This window comes from Schistocerca gregaria, chromosome 1 (genome assembly GCF_023897955.1).
Source record: "Schistocerca gregaria isolate iqSchGreg1 chromosome 1, iqSchGreg1.2, whole genome shotgun sequence".
Lineage (NCBI taxonomy): Eukaryota > Metazoa > Arthropoda > Insecta > Orthoptera > Acrididae > Schistocerca > Schistocerca gregaria.
This window is the reverse complement of record NC_064920.1, coordinates 1,038,621,300-1,038,643,510: the sequence shown is the minus strand read 5'-3', so window position 1 is coordinate 1,038,643,510 and position 22,211 is coordinate 1,038,621,300. Positions and strand designations below refer to the sequence as shown.

General features: G+C 44.9%; 1 protein-coding gene across 3 annotated transcripts in view; it reads left to right on the top strand.

Moving 5' to 3' along the window:
* Positions 1-22,211, top strand: part of LOC126279690 (ras guanine nucleotide exchange factor P) — a 564,449-nt gene that overhangs the window by 500,352 nt on the left and 41,886 nt on the right. For all 3 annotated transcript variants that reach the window (XM_049979700.1, XM_049979701.1, XM_049979699.1), the window contains one exon: positions 4,865-4,967. In XM_049979700.1, coding sequence (XP_049835657.1) covers positions 4,865-4,967 — 103 coding nt within the window. The remainder of the gene's footprint in view (positions 1-4,864; positions 4,968-22,211) is intronic.

Genomic DNA, 22,211 nt, shown 5'->3' with positions numbered 1-22,211 from the left:
CTGCCTGTCTGTGGGTGTCGTGGACGTCTCAATGGTATTTTTGTTTTATATATATATAATAGTGTGTAAAAGAAACTATACCGCCAGTTGTCGTGTTCTTGAAGGAATTCTGAGAATTAGCAGCAGTCTCTCTCTTTTCATTTCCGAGTTTGATGTAACGGCACCAGGCTGTCTGATATTTCATGTAGTACATAGTAGTGATAGATGATGTCCGTAGCTATCGTATAGTTAAAACGGGATTACCTCCATCCGCTTGTGCAATATATTTCACTTCCGTTGCCAGGTTACTGTGCCACCAGACTACGCCCCTTCACGATTTTCTTTATGCCTTAACAGTCCGATAGAATTCGATGATAAGCAGACCGCTTGATTCGCCGAGGAAGCTGTTACACGTCCGCAGCTCGTGGTCGTGCGGTAGCGTTCTCGCTTCCCGCGTCCGGGTTCCCGGGTTCGATTCCCGGCGGGGTCAGGGATTTTCTCTGCCTCGTGATGACTGGGTGTTGTGTGATGTCCTTAGGTTAGTTAGGTTTAAATAGTTCTAAGTTCTAGGGGACTGATGACCATAGATGCTAAGTCCCATAGTGCTCAGAGCCATTTGAACCATTTTTTTGAAGCTGTTAAACGCAAGGTGGTTGTCGCAGCACCTCAAGGTCGCCAGATGGAATCCCGGTGGTAGAAGGGACTTTGTACTGCAGTATTTTTTCGGCAAAAAGGAAAGAGACATTCTGGGATACAGCTACTGATCATCAGACTGTACGTCAACGTCCGCGGTCAAAGCCTAAATCTCAGCGTTGTATTTTACGGAGCGGTAACATTAAAACTATTTGCGGTAAGTGCGTCCACCAGGAGGAGATGTTAAACACGGCGGGCCCCTTGATGCTCTTAGAATCGGTTTGTTACGGTTTCGGCACCAGTTTTCCGCTTCGCCTTCACTTCACACAACAGTGGTCCGTAACAACCAAAACACAACGGTGTACTGCACAGGCATTGACTTCAGTTACCGATACGAAATATTTACTTATTCGAAACATCTATGGGCTTGATGAAGCAAATTCCGAGGCGCGTCATCTAACACCTTGGTACAAAAACAAGGTGAAATATCCCACTGTCACTAAACTAAATATCGAGTGCAATACAATTACCCATCTGAAACATCTATCGATGTAAGGAAGGCAAAAACAGCCATCTAGACTAGTATTTTGTCAAGAGAACAACGTTGTAACTAATAGCAACGTGTGCAGAACGGACAGAAAGCCAGAAAATTTGATGTTGGCCTCACGAAATTGCTAGTTTCGGATTTTAAACTATTTCAGGGCTGTTAGGAGCCCAATATTATACAGATGTGGCACTCAATCGGGGGAAGCTACCCAACACAGCCCGTTTGCTATGTAAGTTTCGTTTTGGAGCGAGTGTAACTGGACGATGAATAATTGTAGGCAATCAGCGGTGGTGAAGTAAGGTCGTTGCTGCGTAGCGGAGGTTAGGAAGGCGTGAAAACCACACTCTGAAGACGTCGTACAGGTGGACTACATCCTTGTCATGGTGCTGATCTCGTCTTCATGCTGCGTATTTGCAAAGACTTTTATTCCTCCTTTTTTTTTTACAGTCTGCTGGCGGTATCGGGCAATCTGAGCCCAGTGCCGTGTGTATCATCTCGGCTATAGTTGTTGGGGAGAACTTTCTCACAGCTCTGGCTACCCGAGCTGAGCCGCTCGCTGCACGACGCAACCTCCGTCGTGAGCGGAGTATCTGCCCACCAATCCCTCATACACGCCATGCTAGTAATGAGTAACACCTGGGTGTAATGCAACTGTTGCCTCGTATTGCATCCAGGTCGAATCTGATCTCCTTTCAAGAATGGTTGCTTCAAATGTAGCGTAGCATTTCTAAAGATGGCCTAAATTTATTAAGACAGATATAGAAAAAATAGCATCCACTCTTGATTTTCATCTTTTGTGTAGTATGCACCAGAATCGGCTCGTCACCGGATCAGAATGAGAAGTCTCGTTCGTCCGCTTGAACGGGGAGGTTTTTTTTTTTTCCAACACGAACGCCGGAATGTTTCTTACTAAAAGTCCACGGTGAATTGTGGACTTATGTTTACACCTTAGCTATTCAACCTTTAACGAAACCGATGCGGACGAAAAGCTACAACCCGCTTACCTTCCGTTGAAAAACTGTGAGCATATGTATTCACACCAGTTTGCAAAGCATTCGAGATAGTCCACTGTTACATTATTCATAAAAAATCACCGTAATCTGTTGAGGTGTTGCCGTGTAAACCACGTCACTGTTTCATTTAATTTACTATATTGGTCACAGCGTCTTAGTTTGCATGACAATTTGTCCATAACTGTGACGCTCATCTTTAGATCTTTGTGAATCGAAAGAAAAACAAATATTGACGTAATTACGGTGTTTTCGCGAACTCAAGCCAAATACGTGACGATTCAATATTTGATAGGACTTGCAATTATTTCGACGAATAGGAAAGAATTAAAATTAAAGCATTTTGTTCTTTCGTTTAGCTATTAGTCTTCTCCGTGGCCGCAGTTTGACAGTATTAACTCAATATAATTGTTTCCATTATCAACTTGGGACAGGTAGGATGATCTAATTGCTGTAATTTTGATGACCCAGAAACTATTAATTAGTTCCGAGATAACATCAATTTAGATTTTCTTCGTGGTTTCAAGACGATGGTTGTAGAATCGTCATCAACGTATCATCATCAGCAACAACCATCACCAACCCAAAAGTTAGTTTTTTTGTAATTCATTCACTAAAGTAAATTAAGTAAATATTCCAGAATTCGAATCAAGAATAACTATCAACATTAGTAACTTAAAAGTAGATATCCTCGGAGTTGCTTGAATCACTTAATAAAGACAAGTCTTCCAGTTCTGTTAGTATATCAGATTCCTTTCAGATGTTGTTACAATACTCCCTGTGCTTATCAATGATATACAAGAACTCGGTCAACAAAAGACCCACGCAAAAGGAGCGGAAACTTCCACAGGACACACTAGTACTCAAGAAAGGAAAGAGGAGGATTTCAATTGATTACAGACTCATATCAATGACGTCAATTTGCAATAGAGTTATGAAATTTTTACAGTGTTCGAACATTACGAGTTACCTTGAGGGGAACTGTCTATTCTCTCACAGTCAGTATGAATTCAGAAAAAATAACACAACTAGATTTTTATTCTCACAAAGTAATGAGTATTATCGACAGTGGATCTTAAACTGGTTCCATATTTCTAGATTTCCAGAAGGCTTTTGACACCGCTCCTTACAAGAGACTTTAAATCAAACTGCGTGCCTGTGAGAAATCGGTTCAGTTGTGCGACTGGATCCATGATTCCCTGTCGGAAATAGCACAGTAATAAGTAACGACGGAAAATCATCGAGTAAAACAAAAGCGATATCAGCCCGTTCCCCAAGAAAGTGTTACAGGCCTTCCGCTGTTTCCAATCTATATAAAAAATTTAGATTATTAGCAGATGATCCTGTCGCTTACCGTATAATGACATTATCAGAAGATAAAAACCAATTGAAAAATGGTTTAGACAAAATACCTGTATGATGAGAGAAGCGGTAATTATTTTTGAATAAGGAAAACTGCGAGGCCGTACGCAACAGCTAGAAGAGAAATCCGTTAAATTTCGGTTACACGAATGTAAGGGCTGTCAATTCGACTAAATAACTAAGAATTACAATTATTAACAAATTGAAATGGAAATATCACACGGATAATGCCATGGGAAATGCAAACCAAAGCCTGCGTTTTATTGGCGGAACCCGTACAACAGGTCTACTAAAAAGATTGCTTGCATTATGCTTGTCTGTCGTCTCTTAGAGTATTGTTGTGTGGTATGATCTTCCCAGATAGGATTAACGGAGTAAGTCGAGAAAGTCCAGAGAAGGTCAGCTGGTTTCGTATTATCGAGAAATAGGGATGACAAGGGAGTTGCGTTGAAATGGCTCTGATCACTATGGTACTTAACTGCTGAGGTTATCAGTCCCCTAGAACTTATAATTACTTAAACCTAACTAACCTAAGGACATCACACACATCCATGCCGAGGTAGGATTCTTACCTGCGACCGTAAAGGTAGCGCGGTAAGCGAGTTGGAGTGCGAATCATTAAAACAAAGGCGTTTTACGTTGTTGCGTGATATTTTCACGACTTTTCGGTCGCCAGTTTTCTCTTCTGAAGGTGAAAATATTTTATTGTTGCCAACCTAAACAGGGAGAAATCGTAAGAAGAGAAATCAGAGCTCGTAGAGAAAGATTTAAGTGATCATTTTTCCCTATGCGCTGTTAGTGTGTGGGAGGGCAGAGAAATATCCTGAAGATGCTTCGAAGAACCCTCTGCCAGGCACTTAAGTGTGAATTGTAGAATAATCATGTAGATGTAGATGCAGATGGCAGCCGCTCCGAAACTGAGATGGTCTATAGGCCTTTTAGTGCACTACTGTTTTGAGTGATAAACACCCATGTTTTCGTCATTTACTGTTTTTAATGTAGGAAAATACTTCCTTCGTCCACTTGTCATGCATCCGCCTCCATTCGTCGCCATTAGACTCAAAGTTACGTTGCCGTGCACGAGCCTCTCCCCCTTTCGGTCAGAGCGCAAGAGATCACAGTCGGTGCCACATCAGCGTTTCCGCGCTTAAGCCACGACCACTGCATTCCACTTATCAGCACACACCATTGCTAGCATAACTCAACGCCAAAGCTGAAGGTAATCATATCGTTAATGTGGTGTAAAAAGTCTTTCATTGCCGTCGGAACCTTTCGTCTTTAGCGGCAAGGTGATTGCATTCGACGTGTGACAGCGAGCCGTGTTGTGTTCCAGGGCGCGGCCCACCGTGATGTCCGAGATAAAGGACAAGCTGTTGCGCCTGCTGCTGCTCCACTCGCACACGATGCTGGCGTCCAGCGGCTGCCCCCTCGACGAGGTAAGTCTGTCGCCCTCAATGTGCACTTAAAAGTTGTTGTGAAAAGGTGATAGAGTAACAAACGTCGAAACTTAACCCACACACCAGCTCTAAGCGCCTTAGCAGCACTGGACTTAACAGTGGTCTTACATTTTTCCGTGTTTCAAGAGAGCTTCCATTCATTAACCAAATGGAAATTTTGTCCAAGCCTATTTGCATTTTCTCAGTGTTGTCGCAAAATAATATTTTCTAGTAGACCATAGCATACTCAGAGAACATACTAACAGAGCTGTACTACGGATAAATCTTTTGTTTACACTGCCTGACAAAAAAAAAATAATAAAAGCAGTGAAGCACCCAGACGTGGACGAAGAAACGAAATGAGACTTCAGTGATTGAGAGAATTAAATTTTCAAAGAACTACACAGTGCAAGTACTACGTTGCTACGTTGTACCCCCCCACCCTCACGCCTTCTTGGCGTGGATGATATATACACTCATTCGGTTGGGAACAGTGTAAGAGACATACCCCATTGTATCCTTTTCTGACGCAAGCTTGCCCATGACTGTTATAAATGGTTCTTGAAATTATGGATACTGGCACTGCTGGTCCCAAACATATTCTACCGGGGATATGTCTGGGAATCTTGCTGGCCACAGGAATACCTCAGCATCGCACAGACAGTTCATAACGAGTGCCATTTGTGGACAAGCATTGCCCTATTAAAAAGCAACTCCACGATACTATCGAAAGAGATAACACATCAGAGCTCAGGACTGCCGTGACGCACCGTTGTGGCGTCAAAGTTTACTAGCATCCGCGACCTGAAGTCACACCCGATGATTCCTCAAACCATGACCACAGGAAAACACTGCTGTGCATCTTCACTCCTCTTCCCATGTCGGCTCCATACTTGCCGACGAGTGTCATTCAGAATGTTGCAGAAATGCGATTCATCGCTGAACACAATGCGACGCATTCATCAGTACTCCATGTGGGATCACCCCAAACAAAGCCATTTGTGTCGTGTTAACGGCATGCCTATGCGTGGAACGGTAATTCAATGCTGCTGGTTGTATCCAATCAATGGTGCTGTATGACACTGCAGGCGCAGAGGTGCAAGTGTCAACGATGTGCTTGGTGCACAATGCGGAGGCGCTGCCTTGTCGACAGACGTGGTCGATTGGAGTCTTGAAGAGGAGTATGCATACTCTCACGTTCCCATGCACTCTAACATCAGCCAGTCTCACATTTCGTTGCCCCACAAATCCGGATACTGCACGCGTCCAATAGCCAGCTAAATGGAGAACCACATTGAGGCCCTTTTAAAAACTCTCAGTTACTGATAACATTGCGGCGTTTTTCAAGTCCCTTCTCTGTGTACGAGGCCTGGCAACAACGCTAAACACTAATGGTCGTTCTACCTTTCACAGAGAATTTCATCTCTTACCACTTACATGCTCGCCGAAGGTGTTTCCATGTACGAAGTTACATTGACTTCCGACCATGTCTACTGGATGCTTTTTTTTTTGTCTGGTGTTGTTTACTTACGACACTGTATGTTCTATTTCACTTCATTGGGGAACACCTGATTTTACTACGCTACTATTGAATGTTTGCCGTTCAGTATAACTTATTGAGTGCTGCTATTCAAATATTTTTCGAGCCAGTCACATATCTGCGAAGACACTCCGTATGATCCTATATTATTTAGTAGTCGACGTTGTGACGCACTGTCTATTAAGTTTTAGAAATCTAGGAAGTCGGACTCTTTTTGTTCAGATGTATTTACTGTTTACAACATATCACGTCTGAATAATAAGGAAGTTGTATTTCACACGAGTGGTTTTCCCGAATCAGTTGCGATCCTTTGAGAGAGGTTTGTTTTCCGCCCAGGAAAGTCATAGTGTCAGACTTCACAGTATGGTCTAACATAAGACAAGATCCAAAGGAAAACGGGGCGCTTCGTCCCGGAATTGTTAAGTTAGCTCGAAAACGTTACGGATACGCTCAAGAAATTCCCAAAAGCTACAAGAGACATGGTGCCTTTCGTGGACAGGTATTCAACATTTTGCTATTTCCAACATACATGTTGCAAAATAGCCATCAGAGGAATTCTGGTCCATTCGGAGACTTATCTCCAACTGTGCTTCTCGCACTACAATCGCTGACGCTTGAGGTATGGGGGACAGCGATTCTAATACTCGAAGTAACTCAGTCTAAACACTGTGAGACGGCCTGTGGAGAACAGATGTAAGTAGAAAGATGTAGCTCCTTGTTTCAGTAAATTATTCGAACATTACTCAGAAGACGTTTGGAGAAACTACGGAAAGTCTAATTTGAGTCGCCAAATGTAGATTTGAACCACGCTCTTCCAATAAATAAATAAATAAATAAATTACGACTCAGAGGCTTTATTATTTATCTCCTTCCTGTATGGGTATTTGCTCCTAGGAAGCTGACTGCAACCCCATGTCCGTCACCCGCTTGCCGCCTTATACACGCCGTGGCTCGTCTCTGTACGGCCTGCGTCTATTAATTAAGCCCCGGCAGCAGACTAATGCGCTGTAGTGTCGGCGAGGATTATCGCTCTATCTGGAATTTACTGATGCCGGATTCCGTGTGTACAGAACAATTAAACTTCCTCCCACAGGCGCCGCCGGAAATCCCGCCTCCGTAATACTTCGTGTCTGTCTGTGTGTGTGTGTGTTTTGGGATGCCGCTCAATGTGATTCACACAGCTGCATGCGTTTGTTCGAAGGATGCAACAGCGCTTCGTAACCAGCCACTGTTAGTCCGAGCTTTTAATTGTAACTAGCGTCAGACTTGATATTCGCTGAGGCCCAGATTTCAATACTGATCTTAATTCCTTCGAATCTTCACGGGGTTCCTGGACAAAATCAGTCTGATCGAGGTGTATATGGAGTAACGGAAACAAGTTGGCATTTATGATTGCTCCAAAATTGAAAAAAAAGAGAATATTCCGGCGTGTTGATTCAACTGGTGCCGAGATGGTAAAAAACAATCTGTATTTCACAGACAACTTGCTCACAGACAGCTCGTCTTCATTCTTTACTGGCGGCATTCCGATGTACGTACGCTATCGTTTCCGTTAATTTTTTCAAATAAATGTGTGATAATTTTCTCAAAAAGGAATGTCCGAGTCATGACACTCCTGTCTAACTGAAGCATTTCCTTCCTAACGACCTCGCGGTTGTCTGTAAAAATGATATGTGTCAGGTGAAGACATGCTTCACAATTCATTAAAGCATTCGTCAGAAGTTCTGTGAACACTTGGACCTCTTTCCAAGCGAAATAGGTAGGAAGGAATAAAAATTGGAAATTTGTGGTAAGGTATTATGGGACCAAATTACTTATGTCATCAGTCCCTAAGCTTACACACTACTTAATCTAACTTAAACCTAACTTACGCAAAGGACGACACACACACACACACACACACACACACACACACACACACACACACACACACACACACACACTCCCATTCCCGAGGGAGGACTCGAACCTCCGACGGGGAAAGCCGCTCGAACCGTGACAAGACGCTTCAAACCTCTCGGCTACCCCGCGCGGCAGGAAGCTGGAGCCTGCCATTGTGGCCGAGCGGTTCTAGGCGCTTCAATCCGGAACGGCGCAACTGCTACGGTCGCAGGTTCGAATCCTGCCTCGGGCATGGATGTGTGTGATATCCTTAGGTTAGTTAGGTTTAAGCAGTTCTAAGTTCTAGGGGACTGATGACCTCAGATGTTAAGTCCCATAGATATTTGAACCATTTTAGGAAGGAAGACCCGTACCAAATAGTGATAACAGGGAATATTGAACGTATACAGAGAAAGGAGGGACGAATGGTCACAGTTCGACACTGGGTCATGTGAGAGAGATGCTGAAAAAACTGAACTGACAGGCACTTGAAAATGGACGCAAATTACCTCGAGAAAGTTTACTTTCAAAATTTGAAGATCCGGCTTTAAATGATGACGTTAGGAGTATACTACAAGGCTCCCCCCCCCCCCCCCCCCTCCTCCTCTGCGTATTGTTCCTGCAGCCGTCGAAGGGACAATATTAGATTAATTACAGCTCGCAGAGACGCGTTTCAACACTCATTCTTCCACTCGCCATACGCGAATGCGACGAGAAGAAGCCCTAATAACTGCCATATACTTGACAGTGGTTTAGAATCTGTGGACATGGTTGCGGATTCAAATACAGATGTAGAAAGACTAGACCCACAGACATGGTGTTCAGCCTCGAAATAGGCGAGAATGTTACAGGAAATTGACCGTGCTGTTGTCAAAAGAACCACGCGTCATTTAGGTTAGTGATTTAGGGATTCCACAGATATCGCTTATCCATATTGCGAGACAGGGAGTTGAGCTTTTCACCTGTGGAATGCAAGTTAAAATCTTAACGAATGTAAAATCTATCTCGGAGATGTCTTTTCTTTAGCAACTTCAAATGGGCTCTAGATTGCTTATTAGCTAATTATGAATCGACTTTCATCAAGTTACGTTGGGGAGGCAGTTGTTGCCGCTTAACCTTTGCCTTTAGTCAGGCTGCGTATACCTCAGACCGAGAATAACGATAACATAAAATATGTTCTTTCCTATCCGCGTTCTGTCCAATATACGCTCCTAGGAATGTCGAGCATACAGTTTTAAGTATTTCTTTCCCTCTGTACTATATTTTTGTTTATTGTGATATAGCCTATCTTGGACACGTAGAGCCGGCCACTGTGACCGAGCGATTCTAGGCGCTTCAGCCCAGAACCGCTCTGCTGCTACGTTCGCAGGTTCGAATCCTGCCTCGGGCATGGATGTGTGTGATGTCCTTAGGTTAGTTAGGTTTAAATAGTTCTAAGTCTAGGGGACTGATGACCTCAGATGTTAAGTCCCATAGTGCTCAGAGCCATTTGAACCATTTTGGACACGTAGAGAATTAAATGAACTGTGTGTTTTTTTTTTTCTGAATATAAGTGATAAGCCTCCTATGGAGAACCTTCCGGAATGTTTCTGAATATCTCTTCTATTGTTCTATCTGGTGCTCCTCTCTGCTACGACTCATTACAATCCCTGTTCATAATAGAGAGCAGAACTTATGCTCTTTTCAGAGTGGAAAATCACTACTACAAGTACAATGAAGGACCCAATACTGAAACTTGAGGATCAGCAGTAGTAGTTTGTCCCCACCCAGAAGAAGAAACCCCATGAAAATGTTATAAGGTTTCTAATATGACTCATTGATTACTATGAACCATTCTGTCATTGTACGCTGAAAGCCATTGTTGTGTATGACTTCATAGACAACAATGGGCTACAGAGTGACATGGCAATTGTTCTCGGAGGAAGCTGGACAGGAGCAGAAGTGATTAGCTAACACATTACGCAGAAGTTTTATTTAACTTTTGTTTCTCCAAGAACACGACGACTGATTACAAATAATGCAGCAAAATGTAGTCCAACTCATACAATAGCAACTAGGATGGAGCTCATTATACTAAATATAAACCATGGTGTCATAGTGCAGTGACTCAAAGTGTTAGTGGGCTAAGCGGCTGCGGCCGGCCGCTATGGCCGAGCGGTTCTAGGCGCATCAGCCCGGAACAGCGCTGATGCTACGGTAGCAGGTTCGAATCCTGCCTCGGCATGGATGTGTGTGTTGTCCTTAGGTTAGTCAGGTTTAAGTAGTTCTAAGTCTAGGGGACTGATGACCTCAGATGTTAAGTTCCATAGTACTCAGAGCCATTTTTTATGAGCGGCTGTCACTGGCTATCCTGCATTGCGGCGGCAGATGATGCTCGTAATACAGAGCTGGTGGAGGTGTGGCTCTGAAGGCGCGCAGCGTAGCGTCTTCCAGATCCCGTGCGACCACTGTCAGCGTCAGAGGGAAAACTTGTCGTTCTGTTACCATTCTTGATTTGCTGTGGGATGGTATCGACGCATGATACCACAGCCTTAACCATTCGGTTTCTTCCCCACTGACAATTGTTGTCTTCCATTTTATAAGATGGAGATGGATAGTTTTCATGTGATATCTCGGCCTTAATATAATGAATTATCAATCATGCCCTTCTGTTACTTGACTGGTTGAATGAGCTGAAAATACTTGATCATCGGTTTATCATGGACAGCACTCCAGATGCTGAAGCGGTATGTACGTATCTGCGTGTTAGGCGCTCTTTGTGTTCTTACTTCCCGGCTACATTAGTGGGGCACATCGCTTTCCATCGCGTTTGCAACCTCCGCCGTGCCGTCCGCTACGGTGTGATTAAAGACGGAGACCGCGGTATCGCGACATCGGCTCCCGCGCGCCACAAATACCCCTGTTTCGGCAGTATTTCGTGCTAATCCCCTTAGCTGGCGCTCTCCGTCGCGGCCTTTATTGTCGCAAAATTGAGGCGATTTGCAGCGCAGGAGGCGGCGGGCGCCTTCCGGAACGGAAACACTGCACGCCTTCGGCCGCGCTGCGAAATCAATTAACACCGCTCGCGGGCGCCACTGTTCAAGATGGTTTCCGGGAGTGCGCGTGTGCTGTCTCTCTCTCGCTCTCTCTTACGCCTGCGGAAGAATCCGCGCCGACTCCCGGCTTCCGCAGACACGCATAGCTCTTTTGATCTTATTAATGCTACGAAATAATACCTCGTAATCTTATTAAAAGCGAGGTTACTCGGCAATCCCTTTTGCCGGTAATATCTGCCGTATTAGCGCTCGTCCCTCCCCCCCCCCCTCCCCCACGGCCTCCCCCTCCCGCCCCCGCCTCCCACTCGCGGTGCTTCGCGCTCCTTCGCCCTCTCGCCGGCGTGCAGGAGACACCGGCTGGGTGCCGGGCCTCACCTCGCGGCTAAGCTGCCGTGAATGCAACGAAACCGCACTCCTACCTGTTCTTATTTCTGCTCCGCTCGCTCGTCTTATTTCGTTAATGAGCGGGCCTTGTAATGCTAATTACCGGAATCTGCGATGCGTTCAGCGCCGCGGAGCACATTAGCGGCTCCTCTCGCTTATGACGTGCCGGCGCGAGGATTATACGGCCGGGAGCCGACCCGCTAGTCTGCAGCTTAGCGCTCAGGTGACGGCAGCGGCGGCAGCTGCTTGCCGCTCCCAGTACTTCCTACCTGCGCCGGTCTTTACGTCGCACAGCCGGTTGCACAAGACGGGAAAATATTTTGTGTGCGCAGGTTACAAGGTGCTCTCCTCAGCGACTGTCGATACTGCAGAGTGATTAAAACAACACCAAAGAAGACGAAGTAAATATTCCGGAATTTGGATCAAGAACTGCTGCGGACATGAGTAACTCAAAAATAGATATTCTCTGTGCAGCGAAGCAACTCAAATCGCGTAATAAATGCAAGCCTTCTGGTCCAGACTGCATATTATTTAGGTTCCTTTCAGGGTATGTTGATGTAATATTATGAAAGTTATAAATGGAAAAGTTAATAAGTGCGTGTGCTAATACTACCCGACCACGATATAATTACACTTGGTCTTCCGTGGCGGTTATCGGAAACAGGTGGCGTCATTAACCCCAACAAGTACAGTTGCGGCGAAGGAAAACGCGTCGCACTTTGAATGCTTTCAGGGCAATTGTGCATATACTATCAAGTGGTGCAGCATGTCCTCCTGAAATATTGCGATAAAGGCTCACGATAAGCCTAACAAAGCGCCGACACTCCCAGGTGCAATAATACTGTGATCGACTAATACACAACAAGCCATTAAAATAGCTACACCACGAATATGACGTGCTACAGACCGATAGGAAGAAGATGCTGTGGTAGCATATGATTAGCTTTTCAGAGCATTTACACAAGGTTGGCGCCCGTGGCGACACCTCCAACGTGCTGACGTGAGGAAAGTTTCCAACCGATTTCTCATACACAAACAGCAGTTGACCGGCATTGCCTGGTGAAACGTTGTTGTGATGCCTCGTGTAAGGAGGGGAAATGCATACCATCACCTTTCTGACATTGATAAAGGTCGGAATGTAGCCTATCGCGATTGCGGTTTATCTTATCGCGACATTGCTGCTCGCATTGGTCGAGATCCAATGACTGTTAGCAGAATATGGAATCGGTGGGTTCAGGAGGGTAATACGGAAAGCCGTGCTGGATCCCAACAGCCTCGTATCACTAGCAGTCGAGATGACAGGCATCTTATCCGAATGGCTGTAACGGACCGTGCTGCCACGTCTCGATGCCTGAGTCAACAGATGGGGATGTTTGCAAGACAACAACCATCTGCACGAACAGTTCGACGACGTTTGCAGGAGCATGGACTATCAGCTCGGAGACCATGTCTGCGGTTACCCTTGACGCTGCATCAGAGAGAGGCGCGCCTACGATGGTGTACGCAACGACGAACCTGGGTGCACGAATGGCAAAATGTCATTTTTTCGGATGAATCCAGGTTCTGTTTACAGCATCATGATGGTCGCATCCGTGTTTGTCGACATCGCGGTGAACGCACATTGGAAGCGTGTATTCGTCATCGCCGTACTGGCGTATCACCCGTCGTGATTGTATGGGGTGCCATTGGTTACACGTCTCGGTCACCTCTTGTTCGCATTGACGGCACTTTGAACAGTGGAAGTTACATTCCAGATGTGTTTCGACCCGTGGCTCTACCCTTCATTCGATCCCTGCGAAACCCCTCATTTCAGCAGGATAATGCACGACCGCATGTTGCAGGTCTTGTACGAGCCTTTCTGGATAGAGAAAATGTTCGATTGCTGCCCTGGCCAGCACATTCTCCAGATCTCTCACCAATTGAAAACGTCTGGTCAATGGTGGCCGAGCAACTGGCTCGTTACAATACGCCAGTCACTACTCTTGATGAACTGTGGTATCATGTTGAAGCTGCATGGGCAACTGTACCTGTACACGCTATCCAAGCTCTGTTTGACTCAATGCCCAGGCGTATCAAGGCCGTTATTACGGCCAGAGGTGGTTTTTTCTTGGTACTGATTTCTCAGGGTCTATGAACCCAAATTGCGTGAAAATTTAATCACATGCCAGTTCTAGTATAATATATTTGTCCAATGAATACCCGTTTATCATCTGCACTTGTTCTTGGTGTAGTAGTTTTAATGGCCAGTAGTGTAATATTATGAAAGTTATTAATGCGAAAGTTAATAAGTGCGTGTGCTAATACTACCCGACCACGATATTTTTGCACTTGGTCTACCGTGGCGGTGATCGGAAACAGGTGGTGACATTAACCCAACAAGTACAGTTGCGGCGAAGGAAAATGCATCGAACTGTGAATGCTTTCAGGGCAATTGTGCATATACTATCAAGTGGTCCAGCATGTCCTCCTGAAAAATTTTGATACCATCCCTCACACGCCCCTTCCGATCAAATTGCGTGCCTAAGGATTATCGTCTCAATTGTGCTACTGGATTCTGGATTTCCTGTCGGAAACGTCACAGTTCGTAGTAACTGACAGAGTCATCGTAAATAACAGAAGTAATATCTACGTTCCTCTGGGAAGTGTTATAAGCCCTCCTCCGTTTCTGATCTACATAAACGATTTAGCAGGCGATCTGAGCAGTCATCTTAGATTGCTAGCAGATGAAGCTTTCATTTACCGACTAATAAAGTCATCAGGAGGTCGAAACCAGTAGCAAAGTGATTCAGACAAAATATCTATATGGTGCGAGAACTGGCAACTGGCTAAATAATATGAAGTATGAAGTCAGCCACACTAGTAGTAAAAGAAATCCGTGCAGTTCGGCTGCATGACAAATAACACAAATCTAAAGGCTGTGAGTTCAACCAAATACCTTGGATAACAATTACGAACAAATTAAATTGGAACGATCGGGTAGATAATGTTGTGGGGAGGCGAACCAAAGACTGGATTTTTTAGCAGAAAAATCGGAAGGTGCACCAGAGCTACTAGAGATACTGCCTACGCTATGCCTGTCCCTTCTCTACTCGAGTATTGCGGTGGGGTGCGATATGGGATCCTTACCAGGCAAGACTGAAAGAGGACATCGAAAAAGTTCTAAGAATGGAAGCTTGGTTTTTATTATCGCGAAACAGGTTACAGTGTGTCGCGGATATGACGGGCATGTTGGGATGTCAATCATTAATACAAAGACGTTCTTCGTAGCAGCTACATATTTTAACGAAATTTAAATCTCCAACTTTCACCCTAGAAAGAGAAAATACTTTCTTGACGCACACCTACAGGGGGAGAAATGATCATCGTAGTAAAATAAGAGAAATCAGGGCTCGCGTGGGAAGTGTTAAGTGTTGGTTTGCCGTGCGATGTTCGATAGTGGAACGGTATACAAAGAGAACTGAAGAAGTCCGATGAACCCTCTGCTAGTAGTGATGTAGATGTAGCACTGTGCGTTTGGAAAAGAGCCAGTTCCATGCTGCTGGTGGGTAGGCGAGATTTAAGGCACTCAAGGAAGTGGTGCAGTTGGCAGAAGGTGCGCTTTCCCCGCACCAGTATCTTCGTTGTAGAGTTACAACGAAGCCGTATGCCATCAACTATTGGGATCCTGTAAGGTGTACACCAGGGGTGTGCGATGTGGAAAATTATGGATGCTCATTTCGATCTCATCACTGATGTCTAGACATCGATTGCAACTTACTCATTTCCTGTACTGCACCGAATTTCTCGTTTCGGTGGCTGTTGTATACTCCGGCGAAGGAAGTTTCCTGCAGCCTGGAGTTACTGGAATGGTCCCCCCTATTTCTTCTACATGGGTAGGGGGATTGATCATGCGAAGCCAGCTGAAGGTCAAATGTGTTTCCCCTGACAGTATTTTCCAACGTTGCAGAAAAACCACCAGGAGTATTGGGAGGAGGCACCACTTTAAAAAACAGGTGCTCAATGCCTACTGGCTACTCCTGATTCCGACTGGCTGAAACGCCTGTATATGAACAATTTCGTGGAGCGGTTTGGAGTTAGCGAAATCGAAGACTCGGCTGGCAGCCTTCGTGCAGTTGAATATCCAGGTCGTGGGCCTTTTGGGTGGAGTTCGTTTATCATTTCGGGAGTTCTGGAGAACGGCACAGAAAGCTTACGAATCATTGGACAGTACGTTCCCGTGCGTAGGCGTCGAATTCTATTCAGGTAGTTGTTTACCTCAGCGAGTGTTGTAAATTCGTGAGCGTGGAGTTTGCTCAACCGACGCCTCAGATTATAGTCTAGAACAGTTAGCTTACTGATGGTGGCGTCAGAGAGAACTGTCGGACATGACTGGAATTCATTGACACCATGCAAACTTGAGTGTGGTGTTTTTGAGTGGCCTTTTCCCTTTTTTTCTTTTTGTGTTATGATGATTGTCAACGGCAATGACTACTAGTCAGTCGAAGGCGTTGTAATAAACTGTTAACGGTTGAGATAATCTGGCCCAATGTCTAGACCTCGGAATCCTTCCTCAAAGTAATTAGGTAGCTATAGAGATTTCTGGTACTGACTTTTGAGTTGTGAAAAGTGTAACCGTGTCTCGCGAGTCAGAGCGAGGCTGAGGACCCCTACTTCTAATGATCCGGTTCAAATGGCTCTGAGCACTATGCGACTTAACTTCTGGGGTCATCAGTCGCCTAGAACTTAGAACTGCTTAAACCTAACTAACCTAAGGACATCACACACATCCATGTCCGAGGCACGATTCGAACCTTCGACCGGAGCGGTCGCTCGGCTCCAGATTGTAGCGCCTAGAACCGTATACTGATCTGCTATAGTGTAGAAGTACACTATAGCAGTCCGGGTCCGTCAATAAATGTTTCCATTTAAATCCGTGGAGCAGGACTTAGCGTAATTTGTCTTGCGTGCCGTACGTCGGCAAGAGTACTTTGGTTCTTGCCTCCGTCGCGAGAGTTATTTTGTGGGACGCCACAGAAGCTGCGAGAGCGGACAAAATGAGCATTGTCTGCTTCTACGGAGAGAGAGAGAGAGAGAGAGAGAGAGAGAGAGAGAGAGAGAGAGAGAGAGAGAGAGGGGGGGGGGGGGTCAAAATTGAGAGCTTGCGTGATTCATATTTATTGGATTTTCATATGTAATTCTCGACGTTATTGTCTTACATAATCAGTGATAACCGCCCTATTGATTGACGTAACTTATCTTTCAATAAACTGAGTCGCTCTGTCTGCTAGGTGCCACAAAAATACGTAGAAAAAAAGAAATTTGGGTAAAAATAGGCTTTGATAGGATGCACGATACTACAATTTCAGCAGAAACGGCAGTTACGGATGGATAACTGTCAGATGCTGAAACTTGGGAATGTTGAAGTGAATAAGGGATGAAAGAACAAGAAAGATAAATAGGAGGAATGAGAAGGAAAGATGGAGTGAGTGAATGAATCGTACGGCATTGTTAACTGGGAGACTGTGAGGGAGAGGTTGAACCACCTTAGTTGGAATGGGGTCTTTTCCTTCCCCACTCGCACAAAAGCTCCTTTCCTGGCGCTTTTATGAGAGGTGAGGCTTACGTTTATCTGTTCATTGTAGGTGATTATAATCAATATGTGGTGTAATGTCTGTGTTGCTTGATGATGGTACGAGGGAGAGGATGAAACTCGGTGTCGGCCATAATATACTCCTGTCGAAGAGCGCCGAGCTTAACTACCCCGGACGCATCTCCATCAGTAGTGTCACACGACGTCAGTTCATTAGGCACTGCGGAGAAGTTTGAAATTTAATCTAATACATTGGTACAAAGATTGTTTTTTAACGCCGCGATCTCTCCTCGCTTTGGCCGCCCGAATATTGGCGGTGAAAATTTCATCTGCCACCAAGAATCGAAGCGGCGTACCTCGGAGTACAGTACCAGCGCACAAGCGTGCATTAGCGACCTCTGTTAAAGAGATGGTTAAGGAAGTAGGAGAAGACACGGGACATAAAAAAAATGAGGAAGAGGAGGAGGGATGTTAGCATGGTAAGGGAAACCGAAAAGGAAGAAGTAGGAGAAAGAGTGCCACGAAGAGGAAAAATAGGAGCACAGTAAGGGGTAGTGAAGGATTAGGACGATGCAGGTGGAGAATTAGGAGAAGGGCAGCGAAGAAAAGACGGAGAACAAGAAGAGATAGTGGGAGGAGGAGGAGGAGGAGGATAAAACAGTTCACTTGTTCGTAATTGAAGGTTGTACCAACTGCTTATAGAAATATTTGTTAAATTCTAGAATACTACTGTCGTTCTTATTATTTCTTGCACTGTCCTGTGCCCTCGTCGATCAGTCTTTTTACGACAAAAGTTTACTTCCAGTGGTTAAAGGAAGAGAAAATTTCGTACTGGTGCTGTCACGCGAAATCCAGGGCGCGATCGGCAGCAGAGTGACTGTGTTGGACCCCAGTGCGCTGTTATGACGTGGCAGCGGGGGACGGCCGGCGCCAGGGCATCAGGCGGGCTCACGCTGGTGGTCCGCCAGCTCCCCGACGCCGAGTCTGCCCGACTGGCTTCCCGGGGCGCCGACTCGGAGTCTATCGTAAATTTGTTCGCTCATAAACCCCGCAGGGATTAGCGCGCCGCCGGGCCGCCGTACATCGTGTTTTCGTGGACTTAACTTTCTGTGGGAAAGAGCAACAGCGCCGGCGGCGCCGGAAGGAGGTAGGGGGGAGGGAGAGGAGCGGGCAGCGGTAAGACGGCAGCGGCGGCGGCGCTTTTCTTCTGAGGAACAATGCCATAAATTGCGCGCCTCGTTTGGGAAGTGCTCCGGCCGGGATTAGGCACGGGGATTAGTTGGCGGGCTATCCGCCGGTTATTACTGGGCGATCGCCCGGGGCCGGCGCGCCCAGGACGTGCGCAGAATGCTCGCCACCCGGCGCAGCACTGGATCCTAATAAGCGGCCGCCGCCGCTGCCGCTGCCGCTGGCCGACCTGCCGCAGTTGGTGCTCGTAAAACCATTCCACACCAACTCTTTCCCGCCGCCGCTGCCGCGCTGCGCCCCTCCTATCCGCGAGATCCTCGAGGCGACGAGGCAGCAACTGCCTACCGACACTCTACACACACGGCGTTAAATGCACAGATATAGCTGCCGTGATCAATGGTACCTTAATATGTACTCACTTCAGTAAGTTAGTATTTTTTCTCTGCTTGTAACCGTCGTCCCACAAATACATCGCATAATTTAACTGCCTGATGTTTTTAGACAGTCATAACTATGCCACGATAGTGGAATACGCCTGTCAGTAGAGACTTCCCGATTTGCCTCCATGCTTCTGCACTACAATATCTAACCTCCAGAATGAGATTTTCACTCTGCAATGGAGTGTGTGCTGATATGAAACTTCCTGGCAGATTAAAACTGTGTGCCCGACCGAGACTCAAACTCGGGACCTTTGCCTTTCGCGGGCAAGTGCTCTAACCTGTTGCCCAGGGGAAAATAAACATCGATGGTGTGCTTGTGTCACACGTACCAAAATTACACACCTTGCAACAGTTATAATTATTAGTCTGCAATTGATGTACATATTGATGTAATATTCTTGACTACACAGTCCTATTTATGCATCGAAGAAGTAATAATGGAAAGCTGGCCACTGTGGCAGAGCAGTTCTAGGCGCTTCAGTCAGGAACCGCATGACCGCTATGGTCAAATGTTCGAGTCCTGCCTTGGATATGGATGTGTTAGTTGGGTTTCAGTAGTTTTAAGTTCTAGGAGACTGATGACCTCAGATGTTAAGTCCCGTAGTGCTCAGAGCCATTTGACCCATTTAATAATGGAAATAAGAGAAAGGTTTAAGGGTGGGATTAAAATTCAACGTGAAAGGACATCAGTGTTAAGATTCACTGATAATACTGTTATCCTCACTGAAAGTGAAGAAGAACTACAGAATATGTAGAGTGGAATAAAATGTTTATTGAATACGGAATATGGATTCAGAGTAACTTGAAGAAAGGCGAAAGTAATGAGAAGTACCAGAAATGGAAAGTGAGAAACTTAACATGTGGATTGGTGATCACGATGTACAGGGGATAAATAAAACTCCTGCACAGCGACTCGATCCCACGAACTTAGTATTAACGTTCTGTACTCTTTTCATTGCGCTAACGGTTGCCTGGAAAATGCACTAAGATGAACGACTCATTCGCCACCCGTACCTCCGCAAAATTGGTACTTTTTCTGAACGCTTGGCCATCTGAAGGTCCCATTTCTGCCACTTTTATTTCTGGCCAGCTCCTGCATAAACAATGAATTTAGAGGAGCTCTGTGATGACGAGTAGGTGCTGTCCCCTTGTAAGACATAAATTCGCTACACCAGTGAAAGACTGCACTCGATAAGAGAAAATAAGGAATGAAGAAATAAGGAGAGAATTAGGAGTGCAGGCATTAACAGAAAGAGCAAGCCAACGAAAGCAGGATCGGAAAGAGCACGTATTGCATATGTCACGTCGGAGAAACCGTCAAGCGATGGAATTCAATCCTAATGGGAGGAGTAGTGAGCGAAAGACGAAGAAGAGATGGTGAGGCCAGAAAGGGGTTGGCAGAAGAGGAGGGGGGAAGAAGATTAATCCTCCATTAATGTGAATGACCTTCCACTTAACATTCACCAAGGATAATTGGTGCTTTCTGCAGACGATACTACCATTATAAAAAATTACATTAGAGAGAAGACAACAGAGGAAACTGTTAACGACGATATTCAGAGAATTTAGTATTTAGTGGTTCTCTGGAAATGGGTTCAGGCTCAATTTTGAAAAAAAAATGCACTAATTTCAGTTTTGTACAACAAATAGTCAAACCAACAGTTTGTATAATTTATGAGCAGGACAATAAAAAGGGTAGAATTTTTCATATTTTTCGCGAAAATTTTGATGGAAAATTCAACTGGAAGAAACACATGATTCAACTTCCTAATATACTTTGAATATTTCCACTCTGTAATGTGTTAGGGAATACTTTTCTGGGGTAATTCATCACTTATAAAGAAACTATTGATTGCACAAAAGCGGGCAGTAAGAATAATATTTGTTCAACAGCCATCCTGTTGTTAGTTCTTCAGGAATTTGGACATTTTAACTACACCTTCACAATATATTTGTTGGTGAAATTCGTTATAAATAATCTACACAATTCGAGAAAATTAGCAATGTCTATATCTCCAACACCAAAAGAAATTTATTAATCATCACTAAAGCTGTCAGTTGTTCAGAAATGAGTTCGATGTGTGTCAACAAAAATTTTTGATCATTCGCTTAGCGACGAGATATCTGCTAGTGGTAGAACAAGGTTCAAATCGAAGCTAAAATCGTTTGCTATGGACAAAATCTATTCCATAGCCTATGAAAAACTAGTTTTTAAATTTAGTGTACGAGGGAGACTGAAAAACGTTCTCATTAATATTAAATTTAGGCCAGTGTATCGTTTAGAAATTTGTAAATAGCCATCTTGGGGCATCCATTTGAAACGAGCTACGTATGCTATAAACTGACTCGTTCCACGTCATAATAAAAATAATCATAATAATTATAATTAACATACTCCGAGTATTCAACATTTGGCGCCGCTTCTCGTTTCTCTCATTCCATTTCCTCCGATCCTGCCAGACTCCACCTTATAGTTCTCTGGCATCCGCCGGGACCCGAACCTCTTGACTCCGGCTCTTCGTAGATTGTCTACGGTTTCTTCTTTCCGCTGGGGTCCACTGTCACGCGTTCTTTTGCCATCGGCTGTTGTCACTTCTTTCTAAGATGTCCATATCATTTTAGACGTTTCGTCTCTATGGTGTCCATTATTGTGTAATCAACACCCATAGACTCTCCGACATTACAGGTACACTGTCTAGCTTGCAGATACCATGACTTCGCCTCCAAAAGTCTATCTCTAGAGCAAGCAACTTTTGTCTCTGACGTTTGTTCACTCCCCATGTTTCTGCTCCGTAAGTAGCGATGTTTTCAGCATCTGAACGTTTCTTCATCTGCTTGGCCCTTTTTATTCCAAAGGACTGACTTCAGGTGTCGTAAAGCCCTTTTACCTCGCCTTACTTTATTATTTAAGCCACCTTCACATTTTCCATTTGATGATTTCATGACTCTCAAATATTTATAAGACTTACTTGGTCTCAGTGGCCCCAACCTCCACATCCGCTGTGGCATTGTCGCCAACTTTACGATCTTTGGTTTTTTCCAAGCTAAGTGTGAGGCCTTATTTCTCATATTCCTCTGTTCTACGTAATTCCCATAGAAGTCGCTCAGATGCTGTATGGAACGTGTAACTAATTTCACACATTCTTACAAAAAACTTACAAAGACATAGTCTGGAAAGAATTTTGGATAGATAAATAAACACTGGAT